The sequence below is a fragment of the Pleuronectes platessa genome, chromosome 23, assembly GCF_947347685.1.
Source record: "Pleuronectes platessa chromosome 23, fPlePla1.1, whole genome shotgun sequence".
Lineage (NCBI taxonomy): Eukaryota > Metazoa > Chordata > Actinopteri > Pleuronectiformes > Pleuronectidae > Pleuronectes > Pleuronectes platessa.
In genome coordinates, this window is record NC_070648.1 from 9705020 (window position 1) to 9731935 (window position 26916).

At 44.0% G+C, this 26916-nt stretch overlaps 2 protein-coding genes across 2 annotated transcripts; one reads left to right on the top strand and one right to left on the bottom strand.

Moving 5' to 3' along the window:
- The first annotated feature begins 5082 nt into the window (after positions 1-5082).
- Positions 5083-10111, top strand: cct7 (chaperonin containing TCP1, subunit 7 (eta)). Its single transcript, XM_053416753.1, has 12 exons — positions 5083-5155; positions 6555-6638; positions 6734-6803; positions 6894-7000; positions 7106-7284; positions 7405-7576; positions 7729-7893; positions 7987-8175; positions 8265-8362; positions 8468-8600; positions 8909-9115; positions 9241-10111. Exons 1-12 carry the CDS (start codon positions 5105-5107, stop codon positions 9466-9468), a joined length of 1683 nt encoding a protein of 560 aa, XP_053272728.1. The 5' UTR covers positions 5083-5104; the 3' UTR covers positions 9469-10111.
- hspa12b (heat shock protein 12B) lies at positions 9625-24963 on the bottom strand. The gene is made up of 14 exons (XM_053416752.1): positions 24448-24963; positions 22815-22878; positions 22396-22478; positions 21835-21959; positions 21556-21742; positions 21114-21218; positions 20739-20855; positions 18915-19092; positions 15239-15325; positions 14111-14215; positions 13772-14030; positions 13529-13632; positions 12751-12941; positions 9625-12675 (listed from the first exon to the last, which is right to left on the bottom strand). Exons 2-14 carry the CDS (start codon positions 22858-22860, stop codon positions 12202-12204), a joined length of 2061 nt encoding a protein of 686 aa, XP_053272727.1. The 5' UTR covers positions 22861-22878; positions 24448-24963; the 3' UTR covers positions 9625-12201.
- Positions 24964-26916: the final 1953 nt, after the last annotated feature.

Consider the following 26916-nt stretch of genomic DNA (forward strand, 5'->3'; position numbering starts at 1 on the left):
TAGTCCTGATAGCCCGGAACCTTTTTCCGGATTGAAGTCTCTGAAAAAGGTGGTGACTGGGATGGGAAGGATCAGCAATGATCTTGCCTGCTCTCTTACTGGTCCTGGAGTGGAACAGGTCTATGAGAGCCGGCAGGTCACAGCTGATGACCTTCTCAGCTGACCGAATGATCCGCTGCAGTCTGCCCTTGTCCTTGGCAGTGGAGGCAGCGAACCAGACGGTAATTGATGAGGTGAGGAAGGACTCAATGATGGCTGTGTAGAACTCAACCATCACTTTCCTGCGGCATGTTGAATTTTTTCAGTTGCCGCAGGAAGAACATCCTCTGCTGGAACGTCTTGATGGTGGAGGTGATGTTCTCCGCCCATCTCAGGTCCTGTGCAATTATAGTCCCCAGGAATCTGAAAGACTCCACTGTTTTAACTGGGGAGTCGCACAGGGTGAGGGGGGCAGTTTGGGCTGGGCTCCTCCTGAAGTCTGCTACCATCGCTACAGTTTTTAAACATTCAGCTCCAGGTAGTTCTGGCTGCACGAGGAAGCCAGGCTTTCAACTTCCTCTCGGTAGGCGGCCTCGTCCCCATTGGAGATTAATCCAAATAGGGTTGTGTCGTCGGCAAACTTCAGGAGTTTGACAGAGGGGTGGCTGGAGGTGCAGTTTTTGTTGTAGAGGGGGAAAAGTAGAGGAGAGAGCACACAACCTTGTATGGCTCCAGTGCTGATTGCCCGGGGCTCAGAGACAAGCTTGCCCAGCCTCACGCGCTGCTTCCTGTCAGTCAGGAAGTCAGTGATCCACCTGCAGGTGGGCTCAGGCACGCTCAGCTAGGTCAACTTTTCACGGAGAAGAGCTGGGGCGATGGTGTTGAATGCGGAGCTAAAGTCCACAAACAGGATCCTGGCATAAGTGCCGGGGGAGTCGAGGTGCTGGAGGACGTTTTAAACCAATCAGAGGCCTGCCCACAGCGGCACTGCGTGACGTCACAGAAGCTGCGTCCAAGAACACCTGTTGTCACTTTGATATGAGGTTAGAAAACAATATATTTTACTATTTTACCATGTTTTCTTCAATTGGGTCAGTTTCATTCATTTTTTATTTCAGATACCTGTTGTATAAATCAGTTTCACTTGTTGTAGAATGTTGCCATACAAGGAATAATAATAATAGTAACAATAATAATAATACACATATTACAATGCGGTCAGTCTGCATTTATTGTAAACAACAAACAACAATTAGGTGAACTGCTTTAAGACGAATTTAAAGATGGAAGATGGAATCTTTAGTCGTCACAGGCACAGAGATTCAAGGCAAAGTATGTAGTGAAATGTGAGGGGGGTCCTCCATGTCTGTGCAGACATACCAATTGATCAACAATAACAGCAGTAAATAGATAAATAAAAAAGATCTATGTCTATTTTATTTACTTGTCAGTGTAAGTGACCTGGTGTTCAAGTGACAGTGTCAGAAACAGCTGTGTGTGCAGATATTCTGCCGCTGTCACTTTGACTTGAACACCAGAGGACACATCTGTCACTGTCCAGTCTGATCCCCACATACATGCTGCTGATTTCCATGCAAATCTATACAACGCCTGTCATGCTAAGTGTTTCTGAGGGTAGCCTCATTTCCAAACAATCTCTCAGGACACCAACAACTGACAGGTTCGTTACAGCTGCTTTACTGCAGATTCATGATTTAGGGATACATTTTCAGCATATATGAGCATATTATACTGTTGTTAAGAAATGAAGGAATTATGTAAAGTTTTCAAAATCGTACAGGTTATATATAATCTGAAGTAGATTTCATAACAGCAGCTGATCTCTTTCTTTTCATTCACTTGTCTCTCATCTCTTCCCCCAGCCTTCGCTCTTCGCCTGCAGTATGACCGACTCCACTCTGAACTCCTCCTCATCACCTTCAGTGTATTACTGGGAGGAGTGCGACCCTCATCACGATGAATCAGGAGGAGCTTCGGCGGGGTTCCTCATCCTCCTCACCACCCACGTCTTTGAATTTCTTGTCGGCATCCCGTCGAACCTCTGGCTCATCTGTCACATCCTCAGGAAAAGGTGATTATGCACATTGTAGTTTCAGGTAGCCAACCGCAACTGTATCTCATAATGCAGCCTCAATTAAATGGCCGGATTCAGGATAGATAGATAGATAGATAGATAGAAAGATAGATGTGCTCTGTTGTTATGTTTATTAAATGTGTCATTCTGCTGTGATTATTATTGATTTTGAATCTAAAGGTCAAAGGGATCCAGTGTCCTGTCGGCAGACTTCTTCCCCCTAAACCTGGCCTTCGCCCAGTGTTCCTACCACCTGGTTGTGCCTGTGTTTTTAATCAATCACTTCCTGTGGAGGAGTTATTATGTGTCTTACATGAACCCCGTGATGACCTCCATGGTGCTGGGCATGAAGCCGATGCTCCTCTGTATGGTGGGCGTGGAGAGGTACATAGCCGTGGTGCGACCCCTCGTCTATCTACGGTAAATCCACAAACACATTAAATGCCTCCCACTCTCCTTACCTTCCTCCCTCCTTACCTCCATTCCTCCTTACCGCCCTCCATCCTTACCTTCAATCCCTCCTTGCCTCCTTCTTTCCTTACCTCCATCCCTCCTCACCTGCCTCCATCCTTCTTTACCTCCACCGCTCCATACCTCCATGCATCCTAACCTGCCTCTCCTTACCCCATCCCTTCTTACCCCCACCTACCTCCATACCTCCTTACCTATCCCCATCTTTCCCTACTTACCTACCGACAGAGGTAGGTGAGCACATGAGACTTGACAGGAGTTTTGAGAGACTAAACCTTCAACTTTGAGAGAACAAATCAATTTGCTCTCCTCCACTTGTCTTCCAGGTTCAAAGCAGCCAACTACAGGTGGGGGTGTTTGGGCGCCTCGTGGTGTATTTTCATCCTGATGGCTTCAGCTATTCTTCTTGAGCCCTCCGGCAAAGCAGTTTGCGTGGGGTTCCTCCCTGTTCTGGTCATAGGCACCTTCTGCAGCGTGTGCATTCTCCGAACCCTGATGAGGCCTCCTCCGGGGGACAGAGAGATGGCAGAGGGCAACAAAGGGGCAGAGAAGAGAAATGCCGAAAAACAAGAAAAGAGTAGAGAGAAAGAAGTAAAGACGAGGGAAGTTGGGAGAAAAAGCCATCCGAGTGGGAAAGGAGACATGAATTCCCAGAAGAAGAAGGCCTATACCACTGTCGTCACCATCCAGGCTGTCCTCATGCTGAACTACCTCCCCTTCGTCGTCTGCCTGCCTCTGTACGAAGTAGTTCCAGCTCGTATCCTCAAATGTCAGTTTCAGGCCATGGCTCTGGCTGCTGCAGTTAGCTGTAGTTACCTGCAGCCGCTGCTCTACCTGCACAGACTGGGCAGGCTGCCGTTCATGAAATCACGACTCACCTGAAACACAGTCCAGAAAACACAGAAGGTCCTATGAAGGTCACAGAACCGAAATTACAACATCAAAATGTTTGCATTCTTGACCTGCACTCGTATATCAGTTTTATGCAATCAAGAGATAAAAGATTGTTTGTGGTCTAAACATATTGTAAATCTGTTGGATACAGATATTCAATATGTGTTACTAATGGTTAATAGATAAAAAGGGGAGCTTGAGCCAATACCAGAGAGGCAAAGTACAACCTAGACTGGTCGCCAGCGAATCACATGGTCGAAATTCTGAGACAACCAGTCACACCCACATTCTCAATTTAGAGTCTCCAATTAGGACTTAATTAATTAAGATACCACTTAATTGCAATTGGAAAAGGGGCTGGGTTGTAATAGTGGGTTAAATGTTTAAATCATTTAAATGATCTAAATCTGTAATCTTTTTGTATTTATTCTTAAGTACTGTTTGGTCTTCAAATTGCTTTGGACTGTTTCCTAGTTTGATTTTTTGCCTTCAATACTTTTCATTCTTAACTTGAAAAAGCACCTTGTAACTATGTTTGGAAAGGTGCAATATAAATAACATTTATTGTTTACATAAAAGTCAAATCTTTTTTCTGATTGAACATAAGCTCGGTTACATTTCAACAAGCATTTTAAACTCAATGTTTAATGAAACATATTTCCAATTATTTATACTGGATGGAAAAAAAAATTTAGTGAGAACACCAAATACTAAATAATTGTATAATTTAACAAAAAATATATGTAGTTGAATAAAACCTTTCATCTCATCTTCTACAAATAGACAGTAAGGATCTTTGTCCATTTATGACTATGATTTATGACTTGTGTGTTTTCTAAATGTACTGTGTGTTCGGTTTCCAGCACATTATGCAAAGACTCGATTTGACATGTTAGTGGTCAGCGACATGAAAAACATGTCACATAACATCTGTGCATGTCTGTGCTTGTGTGCTGATGAAAATTTTCCATACAGTAAAGCATTAGCATGACACCACTGTTATGTCATATTGCTTCAAACAAACAACCGAACAACAATGATTACTTTATAGTTTTAGAATAGTTTAATGACTCTAAACCAGTCATTAAACAAATAGAATATTTTGTGCATCTTTTTCAGGCTTCAATGGTTTTAATGAAACATCACAATATCTGACTTCTTAATAAAATAAACAGCAAAAGATTATCTTTAACTAACAATGATATCATGATCACAAAAATCCAGTTAACTATCTGACAATATAGCAATATAATGTGTGCGTGTGAGTCTTTAGTAACTTTGACGTGTTCAGCATTAACTGAATAGATAGACATTGTTGTAGATAGAGACATTATTATAAAATAAAGACATTAGTATGGCCTACATAAAATGTACAAGTGTAACATAAGTAATTGAAAAATAAAAGTTAAATTGAGAAAAATGGTGTCATGGCAAATACTTTCGTTTTGAAGAAAAGATTTATATGATGAAATAAAAAAACAACTATTATTGTCATATCATACTTCTTCAACAACAAAATCAGGCTGCACAATGGCAGCTGCATCACATTTAACTCCGTTCTTTTATTTTCATGAAAATTTGAAGATTTAGATCGATGCCTAAACTTCGCAGCGCGTTGTTGTTCTTGAACGCAGCCCTCAGCGCCCGTCTCTCCCGAAATGCATTATGGGCCGCGGTGTCGGTGGAAAGCTTCTCGAAGGAACTGCAAAGATGATGGTGAGTGAGTTAGCATCCATGCTCCAGGCTAAAACTTCACCATCCGCGTCCATCGTGCGCCTTGTTTCCAAGCATCCGCTCCAGAACCACTCTCTGTTTATCCGATTACCCGTTAGCAGCCTCGGGACCCGGTTATTTTTTAGTGAAAACTCTTTATTTTCGTATTTAACAGCTAGCATGACTGCGTTAGCATCTCAGGATTACCCGGTGTCAATGGGCGTAGACGATGCTAGCCGCCATGCCAGCTAACATGTCTGCAGCAAGTGCGTTTTAAAGAAAGTGCGTTAAGTCGGTTTATGTGCGAATAAGTACTCCAATAACCTATTAATATACTTTTTAATACCATAAGCTTGTAGATCCTGCTATTGGAGCAGCATTAGCTAGCGAGCGAGTTAGCTGTGATGTTAACAGACTATTGTTTGAAGTGCTGCATTGGAAAACCTTTGTTTTATTGTTTAATATGATCAATTATGAAACTTGAACGTGTTGCTGTGGTGGTTCCAGCTTCTCTGTTTTGACTGGAGAAGCATCATCTCATGGCCGAATGTGGGATGATGCTGAGAGGCAGACAAAGGCCTTGTCAACACTAAAGCTGTCTTTGTCATCAGTCATGTTAAAGTAGCCATGTGTAATATAAGTCTTTTGAAGAGAAGCTGCCTCAGGGAATATTAATGTTAGAAAACTGTAAACTCAGGGATTGACAGTGGGAAACAAAAGCACCACACCCATGCAGCAATGGTACCATCCTCATCTTGTGTATCTTTACCTTCTGATGCCTAAATATGTGTAGTGATGTGCAATCCAATTCTGCTTTGTGGGACACCAACATCTATTATAATATGGCAACATTTATTGAAAGTATTTTACTTAAATGAAGCGTTTTTCAATGCTTTCTAGATCTACACTTCCTAAGTTAGTTGTTAGTTATTGGCTAAGTGTTGCATTGGATAATTTAACTAGTAATATTACATTAATTTTCATTAAAACATCACTATTGTGAACATTAATATGAAATGATTCTATTGATAATGATTAATTCTGTCACGTGCTGCAGTGTTCCTTCCTTGTTGAACATGGAGAAGTTGAATAATGAGTAGCTTGAGAATGAAGTACCAGTGACGAGAAGCAAACTTTGCTGAGTCAAGTATATTAATTTCTGGTGTTTTTCCATCCCAAGTTAGATCTTAAATTGAATTTGAAATGGTATCAAAAAGTGTACTGTTAGGAAACTACATAGCTCGTTCATTCTGATGATAAAGCAAACATTGGCTCTGAAATCGTTTTTTCATAGTATTCGTTATATTGTTATTTTTGATGATATTCAATAACTGTCGGTTTAGCTTCCTTGATCTCATCAGTTTCTTTGACATTTAACTGTAAATGATTTGTCCCCCTGCAGCCCACACCTGTTATCCTGCTGAAGGAGGGGACAGACTCTTCTCAGGGCATTCCTCAGCTCATCAGTAACATCAATGCCTGCCAGGTCAGGAAACGAGCTCTGCTCTCAATGATTGTGTGGATATACATCTGCATTTCTATCTGCAGCATGTGTTAAACTTTGTTTTCCATTGACTTCAGGTCATTTCTGAGGCTGTCAGGACCACCCTGGGGCCCAGAGGGATGGACAAACTGATGGTTGATGGCAGAGGTGGGGAGAGAAGATTGAATAAGGAATGGATTACAGGAGTCATTGGGTTACAGTTCCTTGTACCTAATGTTTGAATGCTTTGTTTTCCAGGAAAGGCCACTATCTCTAACGATGGTGCCACCATCCTGAAACTGCTGGATGTGGTTCATCCTGCTGCCAAGACCCTGGTAGACATTGCCCGCTCCCAGGACGCTGAGGTGAGACATGTGCATATGTGTTTAAAGTAGTGTGTACAAGTAGAACGTTTTATGAATAAAATTTTCCAACTGACACATCTTCGTCTCCTTTTCTACCACCCTCAGGTAGGAGACGGCACCACCTCCGTCACTCTCCTGGCTGCTGAGTTCCTGAAGCAGTTGAAGCCGTACGTGGAGGAGGGCCTCCACCCTCAGACCATTATCAGAGCGTTCCGCACCGCCACCAACCTCGCTGTTAACAAGATCAAGGAGATCGCTGTCCCTGTGAAGAAAGACGATAAGCAGTGAGTGCTTCGTTTGTATTCACATGGCTGCCATGTATTACTTGAAATTTGATGTATCTTATTAGGAATACAATTTTGACATTGTATCCTTGAGTTGTCATTTTCCTTGTTTCCTCTCAGAGAGCAGAGGCATTTGTTGGAGAAGTGTGCAGCCACAGCCATGAACTCCAAGCTCATTGCTGGTCAGAAGGACTTCTTCTCCAAGATGGTGGTGGACGCCGTCATGTCTCTGGATGTGCTGCTGTCTCTCAAGATGATTGGCATCAAGAAGGTCCAGGGAGGAGGTCTCGCGGTTAGTGTCTTAAGTTCAGCACTTGAAGCTATGTCACGATGAGATTTGAAATAATGCTTAAATAAAAAAAATAAGCTGTAAATCAGAATGCAGTTTCCTCTTCCTCCCTCTGTCTGGGACTCTCTAACTTTACTCTCTATACTCGTGTACAGGATTCCCATTTGGTGGATGGGGTTGCTTTCAAGAAGACATTTTCCTATGCTGGGTTTGAGATGCAGCCCAAAAACTACGAGAATCCCAAGATCGCTTTGCTCAATGTGGAGCTGGAGCTGAAGGCAGAGAAGGAGAACGCCGAAGTCCGTGTGAAGAATGTGCAGGTATGAAGTTGACGACACCACATAAGTACGTCAAACAACTACTTAAAAGGCTGTGTTTTATTCTATGGTTTCTCGCGTCTCCTATTTGTGCAGGACTACCAGGCAATTGTGGATGCAGAGTGGAACATCCTGTACGACAAACTGGAGAAGATCCATCTGTCAGGAGCCAAGGTGGTTTTGTCAAAGTTGCCGATCGGTGATGTGGCCACTCAGTACTTTGCTGACAGAGACCTGTTCTGTGCTGGCAGAGTGCAGGAGGAGGATCTGAAGAGGACCATGATGGTAGGACTTCAATATAGATATAATTCTGATGTTGATGTGATAAGTAGTTTGAATAATTCCTGACTGACTGTGTGTAATGTGACCTCCAGGCATGCGGCGGCTCCATTCAGACCTCAGTAAGCAGCATGACGGACGACGTCCTGGGACAGTGTGACATCTTTGAGGAGGTCCAGATTGGAGGAGAGAGGTAAGAAGGACCAGTGCAGTTTTGTCTTTTTTTTTTCTTTACAAAGCAACTTCAAATGACAACTCATATCCCCACAGCTCACACCTATCCTGTCTGTGTCCACAGGTATAACATCTTCAAAGGATGCCCGAAGGCGAAGACTTGCACCATCATCCTGAGGGGCGGAGCGGAACAGTTCACAGAGGAGACAGAGAGATCTCTGCACGATGCCATCATGATCGTACGCAGAGCCATCAAGGTCAGTTGATGTGTGGAGAGTTATACACAGCACTGTATTACTGTTGAACTCACCTGAATGACTTGTGTTATTTATACAGTCTGAAAAGCCATTTGCACCAACTTTCAGAAAGAAATCTGCAACCACTGGCAAATTCAACAGCCCATTCCAAACATGCATGTTTAGAAGTCACTGCTCTACCCTTTTTGTTACATTTGACTCTTTTATTGCTTTTAGTGAAGAACTTTAGTGATCAAGAATCCACTTAAATTTGTTGGCAACTCTGCACACTGATAGCAATAAACTGACTGTATACAACCCGTTTCCAGAACGACTCCGTTGTTGCGGGTGGAGGAGCCATTGAGATGGAGTTGTCAAAGTACCTGCGGGATTATTCCAGGACCATCCCTGGAAAACAGCAGCTGTTGATCGGCGCGTACGCCAAGGCCCTGGAGATCATCCCCAGGCAGCTGTGTGACAACGCCGGCTTTGACGCCACCAACATCCTGAACAAACTGCGTGCCAAACACGCACAGGTAGGATGGAAAAACACGCTCCCCTCCTCTTGCACGACACTGAGGAAAAAGCACTTGTCAGAAGCATTTAAAGTGTGCTTTCAGATATTGTATTTAATGCTTCACCTTTCTTTCTATCGTGTTAGGGTGGCATGTGGTACGGCGTGGACATCAACAACGAGGACATAGCAGACAACTTTGTGGCCTGTGTCTGGGAGCCGTCCATCGTGCGGATCAACGCTCTGACAGCAGCGTCTGAGGCCGCCTGCCTCATCCTGTCGGTTGATGAGACGATCAAGAACCCCCGCAGCTCTATGGATGGACCTCCAGGCGGCGGCAGGGGCAGAGGTCGTGGTAGACCCCATGCTCACTAAGGCAGCAGGAAGAAAACCCCATTTGAAACTGGCATTAAAATCTAAATGCAGGGGAACGGTTGAGGTACATTTAAACTAAGATTGTGTTAAATGTGTCTCAATGGTTTGACCTGAATTTTTATTTGAATTCTAGATAAGATGAGGTTTTGAAACCAGTCGTACACGTTTGCGAATGGCAGGTGTAGTGAAACAAACCCAAAGGGGGAGAGAGAGAAGTTCATCCTTAAATTTCATGACAGATTCTTTGGCTGGGTCCAAGATGGCCGACGTCTCTTGTGTCCATCTGTAGATTTTTTTTTTTTTTGCCAAGCTTTGACTAGCTGTTATACATTTAACGCACTGTCTGCTTCCACCTGTGGCCATGTTACTGGGAAATTATTGTGAAATACGAGAATAATATCAATCCCCCCCATTGGTTTTGAAACAAACACACTCCTGTCCCTTCGAGGTCGGCTCTTCCTCTTTGACCTGAAGGAGCCATTCTGTCACTTCTAATCTGGTTTGTTATTTTCTGTTACGTGACAAACTGTGGAACATGAAAATTGAGCACTGATGTAGTACAGTTCTGAACCATTCATTGTATGCGCTGTGGGAATCTATTTATTGGACCATTCTTATCAATAAATTCACAGCTGAAATCAAACTTGTCTGCAAAAGTGATTGGTCATTGTCGAAGGAAAGAAGCAGAAAAGGTCACATTATTTTTATTTGATCTATTTAACAACAATGTCTCCTCTGTTCTCTCACTGGCTCGGTGCGTCGGATCAGTTTTATATCTCAATCATAAATCATAATGTTTACTACTCTTTCTGCACAGAGCAAAGTTTCGGTGGTCAGGCATGTGGAGTAGGGAGATGCAAACTAGTTAAAGCGTAAAAATGTACCATTTTGTGCTATTTAATGGGGCTCAGAAGGCGCTACAGCAGAATATTCTATGGATTATCCTGAGAAAATCATTGCATTTTTTGGAATTAGTGGTTCATAAGTTTTGTTTGACTTTATTCATAACCATGGATACAGTTTATTAAAGCATACATAGAGAGGTTATTTTCTGACTTAGACTTGACAAGCTGATGTCTTCAGATCTGAAAAATACAAACCGACCAAACCATCCATATAGTTCTTCCACTTACAGCTGCATTAACCAATATCTGCACTGGAACTGAATTTGCTAAGTGCAGTAAGAGCAGCGATCTTTACTCCCCCTGCTAATTCAGATTCTTGAGGTGTATGAAGAGGCAACTTATAAACATGATCGGGATGTGCACACAGTACAATGCATTCACCAAAAATATTAATTGAATTTGTTGCAGCAAAAATAATTTATATAAAAAAAAGGGATGAACTGAAATATCACTGACAAGTGTTCAGACTATGAAAGTTGAAATGTAGCTGAGTCCTCCAGTGCTACATTCAGCTGGTTGGACATCATTTGGAAAGACACACCTCACAGCTGTAAAGGCACATCAGAGTTGGGGATCAGCCACGATGACCATCGGGTCCTTTGCTATCTCTGATGCTCATAATCAAAAATGATAAACTTTATTTTATAACACCTTTTTAAAACATTACAAAGTGCCCTACAAAGAATAAAGAACACCAGGCCGACATAAGAAAAGAGGATAAAACTGACCAGAGAAAAAAGAACAATTACATTGTTTTATATATAACTAAATAAAAGGGATTTAAAAGAAGCTACAGAATCCGGCCGTCACACTTGGACAGGTTGTGAATTCCATAATGGAGGATCTCAGATGCTGTAGATAAATGCGAGGCCCCCGTGCTTGGTTTCATGTGTCGTGGCAAAGGGACAAAGCTAGTCATGTCAATGTGATATTCCAGTTTTACCTTTATAATTAGTATTCAATATTATTGACTCTAACAATGTGTGGTATTGAATGTGGATTGATGACATTATCCTTTTTATACTTAACTTCTGCACAAGGCTTCAACCACAAAAAATGTGTGTCTGTGTTGTGTTTGCAGCTTGATCGATCACCCTTCAGTGACCAAAGTACAGTATGTTCAGCCTCACACATACAGGGTAACATCTGTCAGACATGCATGTGAAATTGCTAATGTAATATTTATTTTTAATACCCTGTTAGAGACACATCCTACCTTCTACATGACTTCTGACAATTTCAGTTTTCCAATATTTTCAACTTGTAATTCAATATTTTCACCACTAGGTGGTGCACAATCGCGCCAAAGAGACAAAGCTGCAGCTCAGGTAGTGGAATCAAAATCTCATATATTTTAGTATAGGAATAGGATGAGGTATTATTTAGTGTATGAGAGAAAAGGCAGTTTACGTCAACGTTTATTTAATACGTATATGAGTGAGTGTCACTCCAGGTAGTTTATTCCTTCGGTTGAGTTCCTCCAGGCAACTGATTAATAAACGTCCACAGAGGCTGAAGTTCTCACGCAGGTTGGACAATCTTACAGTACCTCACCTGTTCGTCTCACTCCACCTGAAGCCAGAGGGCAGACATTTCGTTTTTTAGAGAGCACGTCACTGTTGAGTTCAATATTCATTCTTTATAAGTTCATGATGTTTTTTCTGCTCTAGTGGTTAAATGAAAAGCCTAAATGTCATGAGCTTCTAGTGCGAATCCAAAGGTCCTTGACCCTCCCACAGTGTCCGGGGCCCACTCCCAAAGTACCGCTTTTTCTAAAATTATCATCCTTGATATCAGCTACTTCCTTTTCTCCACTTCCTGCTCCTCCTCAGTTAGACAGGAAGTCTATGGAGGCCCGCACGGAGCGGTTCGACATGACGTCAGCGGCGGTCACTTTGATCTCCGTGTCCCCAAACTGCATGGTCGCTGTGATCTCCCTCCTCTCCTGGCCTCCTCCCCCTGCTCCCCCCACTGCGCCCGGCAGCGGCAACGGCTCCGGTAGGTCTAAAGTGATGGTGCCACATTTCCTGACGCCGGGGTCCGAGATGTACGTGATGTCGTCCACAGCGCTGCAGTAGATGTTGATGATGATCTTGCGTTGGCCCAGGCGAGCGGGCGTGTAGCTGCGCCGCACGACCTCGCCCAGGGCCACCGACTGGTCGAGGCAGACGAAGCGGTCGAAGATGTCGGTGCACCACTCGCGGCCGTCCTTGATGAGGAGTTTGTCTCGAGGGTGGCGGCCCTCCACAAACCGGTTCAACACACCGACGCCGTAGGTCAAGGGGCATCGACGCACTCGGACCTGGGATAGAGAGGTTGTTAGAACGTGTGTTTACAGAGCTACTTCCACATTAACAGGTTTTTCCGGAGCTCTCACCACAGTGGGATCCAGCCCAAAGAGCACGGCGCCCTTCAGTATGGTCAGGCCGACGTCATGGGGGATGATGATGCGGCACGTCCGTCCAAAAGCCTTCTGGATTGCCTTCTGCAGCATAGGTGACTCGGCGAAACCTCCAACGAGGAAGAGGAAACGCACGCCGTGTACCTCCGGCTTCACCATCAGCTCCTCTGTCAGAGGTACAGGGCAGGAGGAATATCTTCAAAATAAGACCACTTCATTGGCTGTTGATTGTGTAAGTGAATGAAAAGCAAGAGTTGTGGTGCATAATCTGTACAATGATTTTGGATGTTTCTTGGGGAATCCACATAAGATAACATTATCCCCTTTAACCCTAACGATTGTCCGACTGTGCAGTTCTCCTCACTGTATTCTTTTTTCTTTGCGTTCACTGTTTTGGTTTATGGCCCACAGCTGTTACTAGGTACATTCTAAACGGCGACCCATTGTGACGTCACCCATTGGTCCGCGAGCTGCCAAGTCTCAAGCTTGGCGATTGGTAGACCTTTTTCTCATGGACCAATATAGAAACCAGTGAAGTCGCCCTCTGCTGGTCAGAGAAGACAGGCACTTCTTCATTAGCTTCCCTTTGCCGACCTATGATCTTTGGCCATTTTTACAAACAAGTCCATGGTTCATTCTCGCTCATCATTCTCGATATCTTCATCATCATAAGTGAAGCTTTAAGTGGGATAAACATGTCACACATCCGTTTCTGTGGTCATCTTCTTTAATTGTTTGTCAGTGTGTTTCTCACCAATGTGCTTTACAATGTTGACAATTGTGGGCTGGAAGAGCTCATTCATGGCCTCCTGCGTCAATCGCAGCATCCCCTGGGACGACCACTTCACTATGTTCATACTGACACACACACAGAAGAGAAAGACAAATGCACAAAATCACTCCAGTGTTTGAACTGTTGGAAGATTCCTCTCACCTGGACTCCGAACACACTCTATCTCAAACACTCACACACACACACACACACACAGACACTCACTTGCTCTTCCTCAGCGCGGCCTCCACACTCTGCCCTCTGTGCCTCTTGTAGTAATCGATGAAAGAAAAGGGCAGCGAGATGTTGAGGGCGTTGGCCCTGCCCGGCGCCGCCGTCCGCTTCCTCGCCTCGAATGCAATGGTGAGGTCCACCCAGGCGGCCGGACGCTTGGCCTTGAAGCTCTGGATGAAGTCCTCACCAAAGATCTGGCACAGCATGGCCTCGAAGGCCAGGTCCACGCCGACAGACCCGTATGGACCACCTGGGAGAGAGAGGAGAGCATTGGAAACTGCTGGAAGTGCGGTGGTTGTTGTGTTTTAGTAGATTGCATAGAAAGGTTACCTGAGGCCTTGTAGAGCTCTTTGAGTGTGCCCTGTGGCTGCTCGATCTGGTGCACGGTCAGGTCGACTGTTCCTCCTCCGCAGTCTGCAACAATGTACCTGTCGCCTACAGACAGACAACACAAACACACTGATTTATTTCAGAAACTCTGTTCTTCTTGATTTGGATCATCAGTTTTAATCCACAGAAGTTGCTTCATGTTTGTGGAATGCTTCCAGTGTGTGTGTTTTCCCTCCAGTGGACATAAACAACCTTCAGGCATGTATGATTGCTGTGCTCCCTCTGAGTGTGTGTGTTGGTGTGATACGATCAGCAGTGAGGGCGGGCTGCTTTACCCTGGTACGGCCGACCACACCCGGAACACAAGAGGGTTTCAATTCTTCGTATGCGAGAAAAAGCGAGAAGGAAAAAAAGAAAAAACATCAGGGTTGGATGAGAGAAGAAAATAGAAGAGCGAAGGAGGAATAAAACAGGATTTGGATTCCTTCGGTTTATTTACAGAGGAGAGGCAGAGAGTTGGGTTTGGTTCTTCCTGTGTGTGTGTGTGTGTGTGTGTGTGTGTGTGTGTGTGTGTGTGTGGGGACAGGAAAGGGAGCAGAAAAAGTCAGCAGGGACACACCGTTCCTTGGATTGCCTTGGTTAAAGTGAAAAAAAAAAGGGAATTTGTGAATCCAGTAAACTAGACAGCTGTATTTGGTTGTGTGCAGATTTTTAGATACGTTCACAGGAGCATGACTTCCTTCTCATGATGTCTGGACCAACAAGAGCTTTTTTCCATTAGCTTTAGAGGACCTTTAAAAATAACTTTGCCATTCATTATATTTAAGTTGTTTTATTATGTTTAATAAATAATTGTTATAGTTTATTTGCAAATTTTTATTATGAATGCTATTTCATAAAATTAGAAGCCATCCTGACCTCAGTAAGAACACAATGACTGGATTAGAGAGAGGAGGCAATGCACAGGAGGATGAGGGTCAGTAGAAATATGAGAGTATTGTGTCTGCTGGTCGTAGTCAGCCTACTGGGGTTAAAGGTCAAAATCATCAGTAAGTACCCCCGGCATGTGGGGTCGTTTTGTCTAATATACACACACACACACAGACACACACACACACACGGCCTTACCAGTCTGCAGCTCTGACCAAAGCTCTCCGGTTCCGCTCTCCACCAGGAAGGTCCTGCTGTGTCTGGATCGCCTCAGCTGCTCCCTCGCTGTAACGCACGCACACACACACAAACACACACACACACACACACACACACACACACACACACACACACACACACGCACACACACACGCACACAAAATAATAACACTTGAGAAGCTATTCATTGAAGCTGTTGATAAGAAGGATAAACATTTAATAACCAGACATTATTATCAACAGTGATTTTTTCTGTCAAAAACTAATGAGTAACACATTGTAGGTAACTTTGAAATGTGCTTCCTACTTATTTATGAAGTTATATTATGTCATGATTGACAGCTGAGACTGACTGACAACTGGGGACCTCAATACTGCAGCTCCACTCCATGAATACTTGCACACAGACTGGTTCCAAATCTTGTCAAAAGCACAAGTTGACAACACCCACAACATCTCAGCTAAACATTTTACAACAGGAGGAAGTGGCGACACGTCGTCCATCTTTATGCACAGTTTATGGTGTTAAATGTAAAATTTAAAGGGTAAAGTCGCCACTTGAGGACAAGCTTGTTTGTGCCGCCCCCTAGTGGTCCAGAAAATCAGCCGTTGGAGCTTTAATGCTCAAACATGAGATTGAGATCTTCTGGAAAGAAAGTGAATCCAGTGGCTTTACAGCAACATTTATCTGCTTATACTTTTCCCATTACATTCTTTGGTTTTCTGTATAAACATTGTAGTGTCAGACACTGAAGCTTTTTTTTTTTTTTTTTTTTTTTTTTTAAAGATTTTTTTTTGGCATTTTTATGCTTAATTGATAGTGTAGAGACAGAGTTGAAATGGGGCAGAGAGGGGAGTGACATGCAGAGAACGACCGCGGGCTGGAATCGAACCCGGGTCCGCTGCTGGCCGAGGCCCATGGGGGGGACGCCCTACCAACTGAGCTAAGGGCGCCCCCAGAAGCTTGTTTTTAACCAATATTCAACACAGACAAAAAGAGAAACATCTTCATTTTCTACCTAATGAAGATCATGTGGACAGATCATGTGGACAGAGGCCAATCGAAAGCAGAACACACTCAAACACATGTGAAAGAGACGCAGAATAACCGGACAGCCTGTTTGACAGAGCAGATGCATAGAAACGCCTCCGTGCATGCAAGTGAAAGCACAAAGCGAGACATAATGGTTCTGTTGTGTGGAGTAATCATAGATCAAAGACGCGAGAGGAGAAGGGAGGAAATAAAAAACACAACTTCTCTATTTGGATAAGGCTGCGAGCGAAGCCGCGGTCCTGATGTTGACGTGTGTGTTTGTGGGTTTCACAGTGTGGAGTGAAGTGTTTGTGTAGTGTAGGTAATAATGGCGTTTGCTGCATTCCCTCAAACCCCATGAGAATGAACGAAAGAACGGAAGAAAAGATTGACTGCAAAGACTGAAACAGTAACCCATAAACCCTTCATGATGTAAGAGGTAATGTGTGTGTGTGTGTGCGTGCATGTGTGTTCAATGTAAATAAAGCTGAACAAAGAACATCACAATCGTACATGCTTTGATTTCATTTGTGTGTGTGTGTGTGTGTGTGTGTGTGCGTGTGTGTGTGCAGGGTTGATGAATGGAACAAAAGTCTGGAAACCATTTACATGAAACAACCGAAAAGAGAGAAAGTGTGTGTGTGTGTGTCAGTGTGTGATTCTCTTAATGACTCCCCAATGCTATCTTTGGAGGAGAAATGAGGTGGAAGAAACAGCTAAAGATAGTAAAAACCATGACGGTGATGCCAAGTGTGTGAGACATGTCTGCGAGAGTGTGTCTGCCTGCGCGAGGCTGCACGTGTGTGTGTTAATGTCTTTATGTGTGTTTGCATTCTCCTTGATTGAAGAACAACGGGGCAAAAGAAAAGAAAAGAAAAGTTGGGGTAATAAAGAAAGAGAGAGAGAGAGAGAGAGAGAGAGATGGAGGGAAAAGAAAAAACAATGAAAGAGAGTGGAGGAGAGAGAGAATGACAGGCCAGGAGGGGGTGAGATCATAGTCTCACTGCACCTTGTTCCAATTACAATATCCTGTGTTCAGTGTGGGTCTCTTTGCATGTGCATGTCTTTGTGAGTGTGCGTATGAATGTGTGTGTGTGTGTGTGTGTGTGTGGGACTGGCTGCATATGTATAAGTGGTTCCGTGCAGGGGATTTTTGGACGGCATGTTCACCACTGAATTATGCATCGGTCTCCTTCTCTCCCAGCTTCCAGTCCCTCTTTGTACCTCTGCTGCACTTTCCGGCAGCTGAATTGTTTCTCTGCAGCTTCAGTGAACACTCACGACAAGATGTCTGAACCTTTCTTTTGAAGCTTTTGTTGTTAAAAAAGACTCGCACTCACTTTTTTGAACCACAGAGCTGTAAGATGAAAGGGTGGCTCAAAGTCTTGTTATGACTTTTCCATTTGAAAAGTATCTTTAACCCACAGAGAGTTATCATCAGACTTTGCAGTTCTAGGGAAATGTTCATTGTCTTTAGCATAATTATTAACAACTTTTGGTTTCTGACTCTAGCCAGCGTCAGCAATGAGTTGCCTCCTCAACACCTCTGCAGTATTACGAGTGCATTGAAAACCGAGGTCCTCTCTCACCTCGATATTTTCGACCTGGGTGAGTGTCCTGCAGAAAGACTCGACCCAGGAGTGAGTGGCGATTGTATCCATGGCAGACAAAAGCCAGATGTTAGTAGGTTTTTTGGAACAGTTGAAAAGGGGCTTGAGATTTACCAAGGAATAATTCAACGGTCTCGATAAGTGTGTGTAGTTTGATGCAACTTGATTGGATTTAAGGGTTTGGGCCACAGTAGAGGTCTGCAAATGCATTTCTAGCGTTGTTCCGTATCTGCTAAATGTGAAAAACACCACCTTTGCTCAGGCGTTCCCATCGAAAAGTGTATATAGGGAAAATATGTCATTATTTTAATGTTTTTACAGCCAAGTTGTTTCTACAGTAAAAAAAACATATGGCATGTTGTAGAAAATACATGCCCGTACTGCCATGATACAGAAATAGTGATACATTAAAAGGTATAATTGTATCTGATGAAGTCAGAGTCAAAGTTTCTTCCCCTACAGTATTAAGTTAATTGAATAGTTTCCCTGGTAAATAATAAACCTCAGAGGCTCGTTACTGGTTTTTGCAGAATGTTTCTCCTTCATGTGAATTCAAGGGTCTGTTTCAAAACCGCTCTCCTCCTCTTTCTCCCACTGTTCATGTTTCCACCCCCGCCCCCCCTCCTAATTCTTTAGTATTTTTATGGTCTGCTCAACATGACACATTTGGCCTGTCCAAAGTCATCTGTGTACAACTCTGCACACACACACACGCACACGCATACACACACACACAAGCACAGGCCCAAGCACAAGCACAAGCACACAAGCACAAACCACAACCCACAAGTTAAACCAAACAACAACATTTCCAGGAACACGCTGTGGTTTCATGCTTATGCTAATGACAAAGTACACAAGAAGACACACACGCACACACGCACGCACACACGCACACACACACACACACACACACACACACACACACACACACACACACACACACACACACACACACACTCACGCACACATACTCACGCACACACACACACACACACACTCTCTTCTCTACCTTGTCTGAAGCTGGAGTCAAAGGCCCGCGACCCGTCCATGTCGAGGCCGTTCATGATTGGCTGCAGGCTGAGGTCAAGCACCTGGTGGAGGCGGAGCTTGCGGCAGTAAATGGAAGCAGCCTCCGGTTCCAGAGCGATGAGGAGCTGCACCGGACAGTCGGGGGACAACAGGCCGGCCTGTGGGGGGGGGGACAAGAGAGACACCGAGAGAGAAACTGAGAGAACTGAACAAGAGAGAAACGAGTCAGACATATTGGGAAATGCCTCCATCATGCTTCTTGCAGTGTTTGTAGTTATTGTTTAGTCGCAACTGCTCCCTGGTTCCTCAAAGTCACAACTCACGAGATGCAGCTCAGTCATGAGAAGACACAAAACAATGGGAAGAGAAGCTGAAGCCGTCTCTGCTTTGTCTGTACTGTTTGACTGACTGGAATCCATCCATCCCTTATCTATACCATTTATCCTCCGAGGGTTGCAGGTGGAGCTGAAGCCAATTGCAGCCGGCGGGAGTGGGGGTTCACCCTGGAAAGGTCGCCAGCATATTGCAGCACCACCATACAGAGAGAAACAACCTACGGACAATTTGGAGTCCCCAATTTATTAAACCCCAATCTTCAAACTCCAAGCAGGAGGTCTCTGGGCAAACTGGGATCCGTACCTGCAACCAACTTGCCGCGAGGCCTTACTGGTAACCACTGCATGACAGGTGTAAAGCTTAATGAAAATCTGTATATAGAACAGCATAAAACATAAGAAACGGTCGCTAAAAGTTATATAGAAAGTAAAAACAAGAGGACAGAAGATGACTCCTGGAGTAAAACACACACAAGCCGAAGGACAGCTGTACAACATAAACATATGGAGGAGCATAAACACAGGGTGAAAGGTGGAGAAGGGACAGGAGAGGAGAGGAGAGGAGAGGAGAGGAGAGGAGAGGAGAGGAGAGGAGAGGAGGTACATGAGTTTTTTATTTTTTATTGTATAGGGAGTAAATTTGAATGGCTGGAACGGTGTGTTTGTATGTGTGTGTGTGTGTGTGTGTGTGTGTGTGTGTGTGTGTGTGTGTGTGTGTGTGTGTGTGTGCAGGGCGGGGGTCTGGACTCAGCTTCCTGTGTTTGTACGCCGGTCTCCCTCATTGTTCGCCTCCTGATGACATCAGCAGCAGGAAGTACACACACCCACGACGGCATCAAGCCAGGAGCCAGCTCAGGGCGTGTGTGTGTGTGCATACATATCTAGTGTGCATGTGAAAGTATGTATGCATTACACTATTAACGCACGCACCATTGTGAGTGAATGGCAGACGGCTGATAACGGTTACGTGCAGCGAAAGAGAATAAGGAAAGCACGACATTAAGAGTCAAAGGTTGTGTCCAGTCTTTCCCATGAACGGTTACATACACACTGCACAGTTGGACTCACAATCACAGACACACACGTCGGCCCATTCTCATCGATGTGTCTTATGATAGGACCCCCTGCATTCCTGTGTATGTACACACACTTCCTACAAGTCAATGTAATATGTGCAGGACATCAAGGAGGGATGTGTGTTTGAGTTTGTTAGTGTGTATGTATGTGTGTGTGTGTGTGTGTGTAGTAAAGGATCTTCCATGGGAACATAAATCAGACAACCTTTATCTTGTGCTTGATACACTACCTTTCTTTCCAAATCCCTGTCATTCTTCCTCTTTCTTTCTTTCTTTCTTTATCAAACATAGGGAAATATAGATTCTTTCATGCCAGTTGTAATTGCCTTTATCTATGTACAGTATCTGTAAGTGTGTGTGTGTGCGTGTGTGTGTGTGTGTGTTTTTTGGTACCAGGTATGCAGCCTCTCTCATGAACTGTTTGGCAGGTTGTCTCCACACCGCGGGGACCGTGATCACCCATCTGATGTCCTCTCCCTCCAGCACTGATGAAGACTGGTCCTTCACCTCCTACAACAAACACACACCAACGGAAACATGTGTTTCTAGTAAAACGTCAAAGCAAAGAAACTAGAGCCAAACAGATTCTTGATTTAATCCAACTTCCATTTACTGTGTATATCGATTAAAATACAAGACGTTTCATTGGCTGGTTTAAAATCCTCTCAAAACCCTGTTTTATGAAGCAAATATGTCAGCATACACATACTGTATACAAACTGTACACGATGGAGACTTTGTACTCATTGAGCCGAGCTTTAAACTGACCTTCAGAGCATGTTCCCTGAAGAAGCGCAGGGCGTGAGCGAACACCTCGATGGCCCGGACCTTGCGTCCGCTGACCGCATCCAGCTCTGTCTCCATGGTGAGGTCCTGCATCAAACACAGACACAATTGCTGCAGCACTGCGGCAAGAAGACATCCACTCCCTGATACTTAGAGAAAAACTTAACAGCAGATAAACCATATTTTTTTAATGTTTTTTACTTCTGATTTTGCTGCTGTGATGTAAAAGTGTACTCACTGTTATGTGTGGTTACAAGTACAAGATACTTTTTTATCCAGGCGGCAAAACAGCTGTTTTAACATGGCTAAGTTGGTTAAGTTACTTTTTTATATCTTTGTTTTATAATATGTAAATGCAAATTAAAAGCTTTTTGTCACTTTTATTCTCCTATTTTATTTTTCCCTTCACTTTTCTTTGTCTTACACTTGTGCTGTGGATCTTCATTTTAAATTTATCGAAGTAGAGCCAGTGCCGGGCCTCTTCTGGATCCAGGTCGTGGTAGAAGTCCCGCGCCGCGAACCCAAAACTGTGGAACCGCAAATCAGGAGTCAGCAGCAAACACGTCGGGCTCTTCTGATTGGCTACCCCGGGGTCGCCGCCCTCCCAGCGCCTGCACAGATTGGAAGGGGGGGAAAAAACAGTTGAGAAAAGAAAGCACAGTAGAAGAGAATAGAAACTACGAAAATGCCCACAGACTCTTACTTCATCATGTGTATGGCGTCTGAATCCTTTGTGAAGCTGAATGCATAGCCGCTGGAGGTCGTCCCGAAATCGATCGCCACAACAACGGAGAACGGGCAGGCCATCCTGGGTCTGACCTCCACCCTCTGAGAGAAGAAGAAGCAGATAGAAGAATTGTAATATTCACATAAAAAAAAAGGTCCATATGCAGCCTCTTAAGACAAAAGCAGAATCTTGAAAGAAAGAAAAAGAAGTTCAAAAGCGCGGCCATGGAGCTAAATATCCTTTTTTTTAATGGAACAAATTTTTCCTTTTCCTATTTTCGCACCGTGTGAGTGTGCATGTATTTCTTTCCCGCAGACTGTAGCCTTCACGGAGCACTGGTTTCAAGTCTACACTTCACTCTAAACTGTGAGTGTAAGTGCTATTATAAACCACTAATAACAAGTTGAAGTGGATGTCGGTTTACAAGTCATGTTTAAGAGCTCTATATTAAGAAAAAAAAGGAGGAAGAGGAAAGGGTGTGTATCTGTGGCGAATGTGTGTGTGTGTGTGTGTGTGTGTGTGTGTGTGTGTAGTTACTGGTGAGGGTGAGGGCGTCAGGGGTGTGATGCTGCAGTCCATTCTGGCCGTGGCAGGCGACGAAGGGGCCGATAAATCATCACCTAGAAATGAATTGAGAACCATTAATACTGATACTAGCCTGTACACATGCAGACAACACCTTATTTTTCACAGTGGAGATTAAACACACTTGACCTGAGGTGCTCCAGATGTGTGATTAAATATTTGTGATGAACTGGAATGAGTGGAATGTGACTGGAATCTGATGTGAGCATTTTTAAGTGGGAGAGGGACACGGGAAGGTCAGCGTGTTCACCCAAAGATAACGAACGAGGAGTGAGCCATTTTAACCAGGATGCCGAATTCATTTAGTGTGTGTGTGTGTGTGTGTGTGTGTGTGTGTGTGTGTGTGTGCATATGTACAGTGTTTGTCTCACCCGGGATCTGCAGGCTGTTTGTGTCTGGCTGCACCACGTCAGCCATCTTTACAGGAGCCAGGGTCTGCAGAGAAACACCAACATAATGCAAATAAGATAACTGATACAGTAAACCCTACTTCATGGCGCTGTCGATGTAAATATAGTGAGTGTTTAAATATAAAGGGAGAATTCTAGGTTGGGAAAAACAATTGTACAATTTAGATGAAATACACTAGTGAAAACATCAATATTATTATTTTATATCCAATAGAGTCCTTCACCTAAATTTGATCTTCGAGACGTTCATTCTAATGAGTTGTAACCAATAACAATAAGATTATATGGCACATATACAGAAGTGACATGGAGAATGTGATATCCGAGCAAGTAGAGGAGTTAATAAAATACTAAGTAAGCCGTATATCAATCATTTGGATACAAATTAATTGTTGCAATTTCATTCCATTGGTAATGGATGTTATGCATATTTTCCAATTTTACTCGAATACAATGGCAGAAAATAAACATAGCATACCAGTCAGCGAACAGACATTAATCAGCAGAGCAGGGGAAGTGAATGAGACACACCCCAACAACAGCAACAGTAACTGTAGGTCACTGGTGGTTTGCAATGGGAAGTTAATTTTTTAAATATTTATATTAACTTGTACAGTACTGATATATAACACACACAGCAAAAAGTAAGAGCCACTTACATAAATGTATACAAGACGTTTTTGGAAATCTGGTCAAGTTTAGGTAAGAAGTCAAATAAGTAAAGGTTATCGTCTCCAGGAAATCAATGTAATGTCCTCATGTAGACACAACTGTGCATGTTTGTGTGTGTGTGTGTGTGTGTGTGTAGTGAATTGCAGCGCCGGGAATCATTGGATCACAGAGTCTGTGATCTGAGCCAAAAGCAAACTGAACGGATGAGTGCAATGAAACAAGGATGTGTTTGTTTAAATGTGATTGTGTGTGTGTTTGTGTGTGTGTGTGTGTGTGTGAGCGAGAGAGACAGAGAGATACCATAAGTTAGTTTGACATCCTTGTCTTCCGTACATGCACGCAAAACATATGAGTGTGTTCATTCAAGCATATGCCTAAAACATCTGAATACATCGTTTGCTTGTGCATGTTTCCAGCCGCCCTCCTTGCACTTTGATGATAAAACCAGAAGATGAAACTCCACATCTCCTTCACATTCTTTTTTCTCTCTCCTTCTCCCTGCTTTTACTCTCTCATCCCCCTCATGTCTTTCAACCCTTCGTTCAAAGAAACCCCCCCCATCACCCTGCAGTCCCTACCTTTGTCTCCCTCTCTCAGGCGCACGACCGGAGTTTTGCGAGGGATCAGCCGAACAAGCAGCTCAAACTCCCCTGAGATGTTTTCATTAGGCACAGACTGTGCAACACACTCCACTTTTACGCACCATTAACAATGGAGCCCTGTCACTTTCAAGTATGTGGAGAAGTTTTGTGCACATGAGATTAACTGTTGCACTTTTGTCTCTGAACTTTTTACGCAAAATATTACAAAAGGACAATTCAAAAGACTGCAGGCAATACAAGTGACACTATATAAAGAGCAAGCAACATCCAATACAAAGCTTTACTTTTACGTGCATTTCCTTCTTTTAATGTTAACTCACCTCTTTGGAAGCAGTTGCAACACTATGCCCTTTTTTGTATGCTTCTCGAAAAGTGTGTCTCAAACTCTTGCAGTCTGAAGTTTGGAATCCGGATCCAGGGAAGAGATGAAGAGGAAAAGATAGAGTGGTAGGGGTACAAAAGGATGCTTTTGTAGAAACCCTCCCTTGTTGAAAATGTGAGACGTCTCAGCTCACTTGCAGGCAGATCTCCCAAAGTTGGATGTTCAGAACCAGAGGGATGAACACGATGAGAAGAGCCGAGCTGTAGCCCAGAGGGAGGAAATAATGTCCCTCTGGTTTTTCTGGGTAAAAGTCCTTGTTTTTGCTAATGGAGCTCGATGTGGAGCTCTGCCTCCCTGCAGCCAAGCGCACCGTCTCTGCGCTCCGCACAGGAATGTCAGAGAAAAGTGGTGACACATACACACACACACCAGTTGCATTAGAGGGAGGGCTGTGGCAGCGTATGGGGGGGATGCTGGGGATTTACCTCACTGGGATATTGCTGTGTGCATGAGGGTGGAGTAATCTTGAGTGTGTCCCGTTTAAGTCATCTTGCCCCCTCTTTCCCCTCCCTCCCTCCCCCTCCCTGCATATCTATCCTTCCTCTGTTTAATTGGCTCTTCCTATCTTCCTCCACTGCTTATCCTTTCATCTTGTCCTCTCTTTTTCAAAAGCTTCATCTCTGTCTTTGTCTGAGGGTTATTTCACGCTGCCCTTTAAACCGTTGCACAAGATTAATGCATGACTTTCCAACTTTGAAGACAAAGGCAGGAAACCACCAGGTGTTTGGGTCAAACTGACACAGATATGATCACACAGAGGGGAAGACGACAGGTGACTCGCTCCACATGGGTCCGTTTATAGTTTAAAGGAGTTTAACATGTCCGAAATATATTGATTCTCTGTCTTGCCGGGAGTTCGACGAGAGGAAGGATGTGACGCTCATATGCGACCACTTGATATGAAGACTGGAAACGGGGAGGGGGGGGGGGGGGGTAAACTAGCCTGGCTTCATCTAGCCTTTAAAACAAGATACAATGCGTCAGCAACTCAGGCTTGGAGGTCTTGGCCAGAAAGCAAATATGTGTTTTTACTAAAATGTCATTCTATATTGCCTTAATGAGAATCATATTAGACCTTAAAGCGTAGATAATTGCGTTTGCTGCGCTCTCTCCTGAAAAGTGATTTCTTATGTTCCGAGTGTGTCCATTGGTGTGTGTGGATCTTGGAGTTGGCATCAACACTGCAGGGATCTGATTTCTCCCCCACTAGAGCAGTGATTGAAAGCATACATTAACCCCCAGTGCAGGTAACACACACACACACGAACACACACACACACACATGCATGCAAGCTAACTGGCCCCGATCCCAATGGGCAAAGGAAGTCAGACCTCTTGAGTATATAGAAAAAGGGCCCCTGGTATATACACACACGTCCACATACACTCAGTCTCCTTGTCCTGTCAGATTTCCAAATCAAATTAGTGTGTGTCTACGTGTGTGTGTGTGTGTGTGTGTGTGTGTGTGTGTGTGTGTGTGTGTGTGTGTGTGTGTGTGTGTGTGTATGTGTGTGTCTGTGTGTGTGTGTGTGTGTGTGTGTCTGGAAGCCAATACATGGCATGTCTCCCCTTGCTGCCCCAAAACCAAGAGGCCCCATATGGATCCTGCTATCACCTCTCTGTCTTTTTTCACTCTCCCTCTTTCTTTCTCTTTATTGACTCGTTTATTGTTCTCGTACCTCCGTCCATCTTCCCTCTTTTACGAGCAATTCCTCCTTCTATTCTCTCCTGCACGTTTTACCTTTTGGATTTGACACCCTGCTTGCACTGGCCGCTATCGGTGTCTTTTTCTCTGTCACCTCAGATAGACCGAATAATGACCCATGACCAGCACCGCTACAGAGACGCAACCTCGCCCTCCTCCTCAGAGGTCCAGACGCAGGAAGCCTGATGAAGGAAGTGATGGAGTCAGGTGACAGGAAGGAACCCCTGGGCTGCATTCCTCTCATGAATTCCACATTATCTCTCGGACCTCGAGCAACGGAAACCCACACATGCACACACACACACACACGTGCACACACACACACACATGGTGCAGGAGTCACTGTTCTTCCTCCAGCTCCTCTAAATAGCTGCAGCCTGAGAGAAAACCTGATGCTAGAAGCATCACGTGCTACTCTGTCACTGATGATGATCTTGTTTATAGCTTTACCTCAGGGTAACCATTAATATACCAATGACCAGCTGTTGTGGAGTCATATTTATGTGAAGAATGAGTTTTGAAGAACAGAACTATCTCAGCTCAAGGTCTGCACCATTCTGAAGCTTTTGACCACGTCACATTGTATTCGGTACTTGGTCATGGAGCTAAAAACATGGAGCCTTTCATCCATGTTTGCTCAAATTTCCTTCACACATTTTTTGGAGAGCAGTTGAAGACTCAAGCTCTATCGGTCTTGATCCG

Excerpts from the sequence above, each read along its gene's own strand:
- cct7 (XM_053416753.1), top strand. The coding sequence starts at position 5,105 with ATGGGCCGCGGTGTCGGTGGAAAGCTTCTCGAAGGAACTGCAAAGATG. Across the intron at positions 5,156-6,554 it reads AAGGAACTGCAAAGATGATG|CCCACACCTGTTATCCTGCT; the intron begins GTGAGTGAGTTA and ends GTCCCCCTGCAG. Across the intron at positions 8,363-8,467 it reads GTCCAGATTGGAGGAGAGAG|GTATAACATCTTCAAAGGAT; the intron begins GTAAGAAGGACC and ends CTGTGTCCACAG.
- hspa12b (XM_053416752.1), bottom strand. The coding sequence starts at position 22,860 with ATGGCTGACGTGGTGCAGCCAGACACAAACAGCCTGCAGATCCCGG. Across the intron at positions 22,479-22,814 it reads AAACAGCCTGCAGATCCCGG|GTGATGATTTATCGGCCCCT; the intron begins GTGAGACAAACA and ends ATTCATTTCTAG. Across the intron at positions 12,676-12,750 it reads TTGGGCTGGATCCCACTGTG|GTCCGAGTGCGTCGATGCCC; the intron begins GTGAGAGCTCCG and ends TCTCTATCCCAG.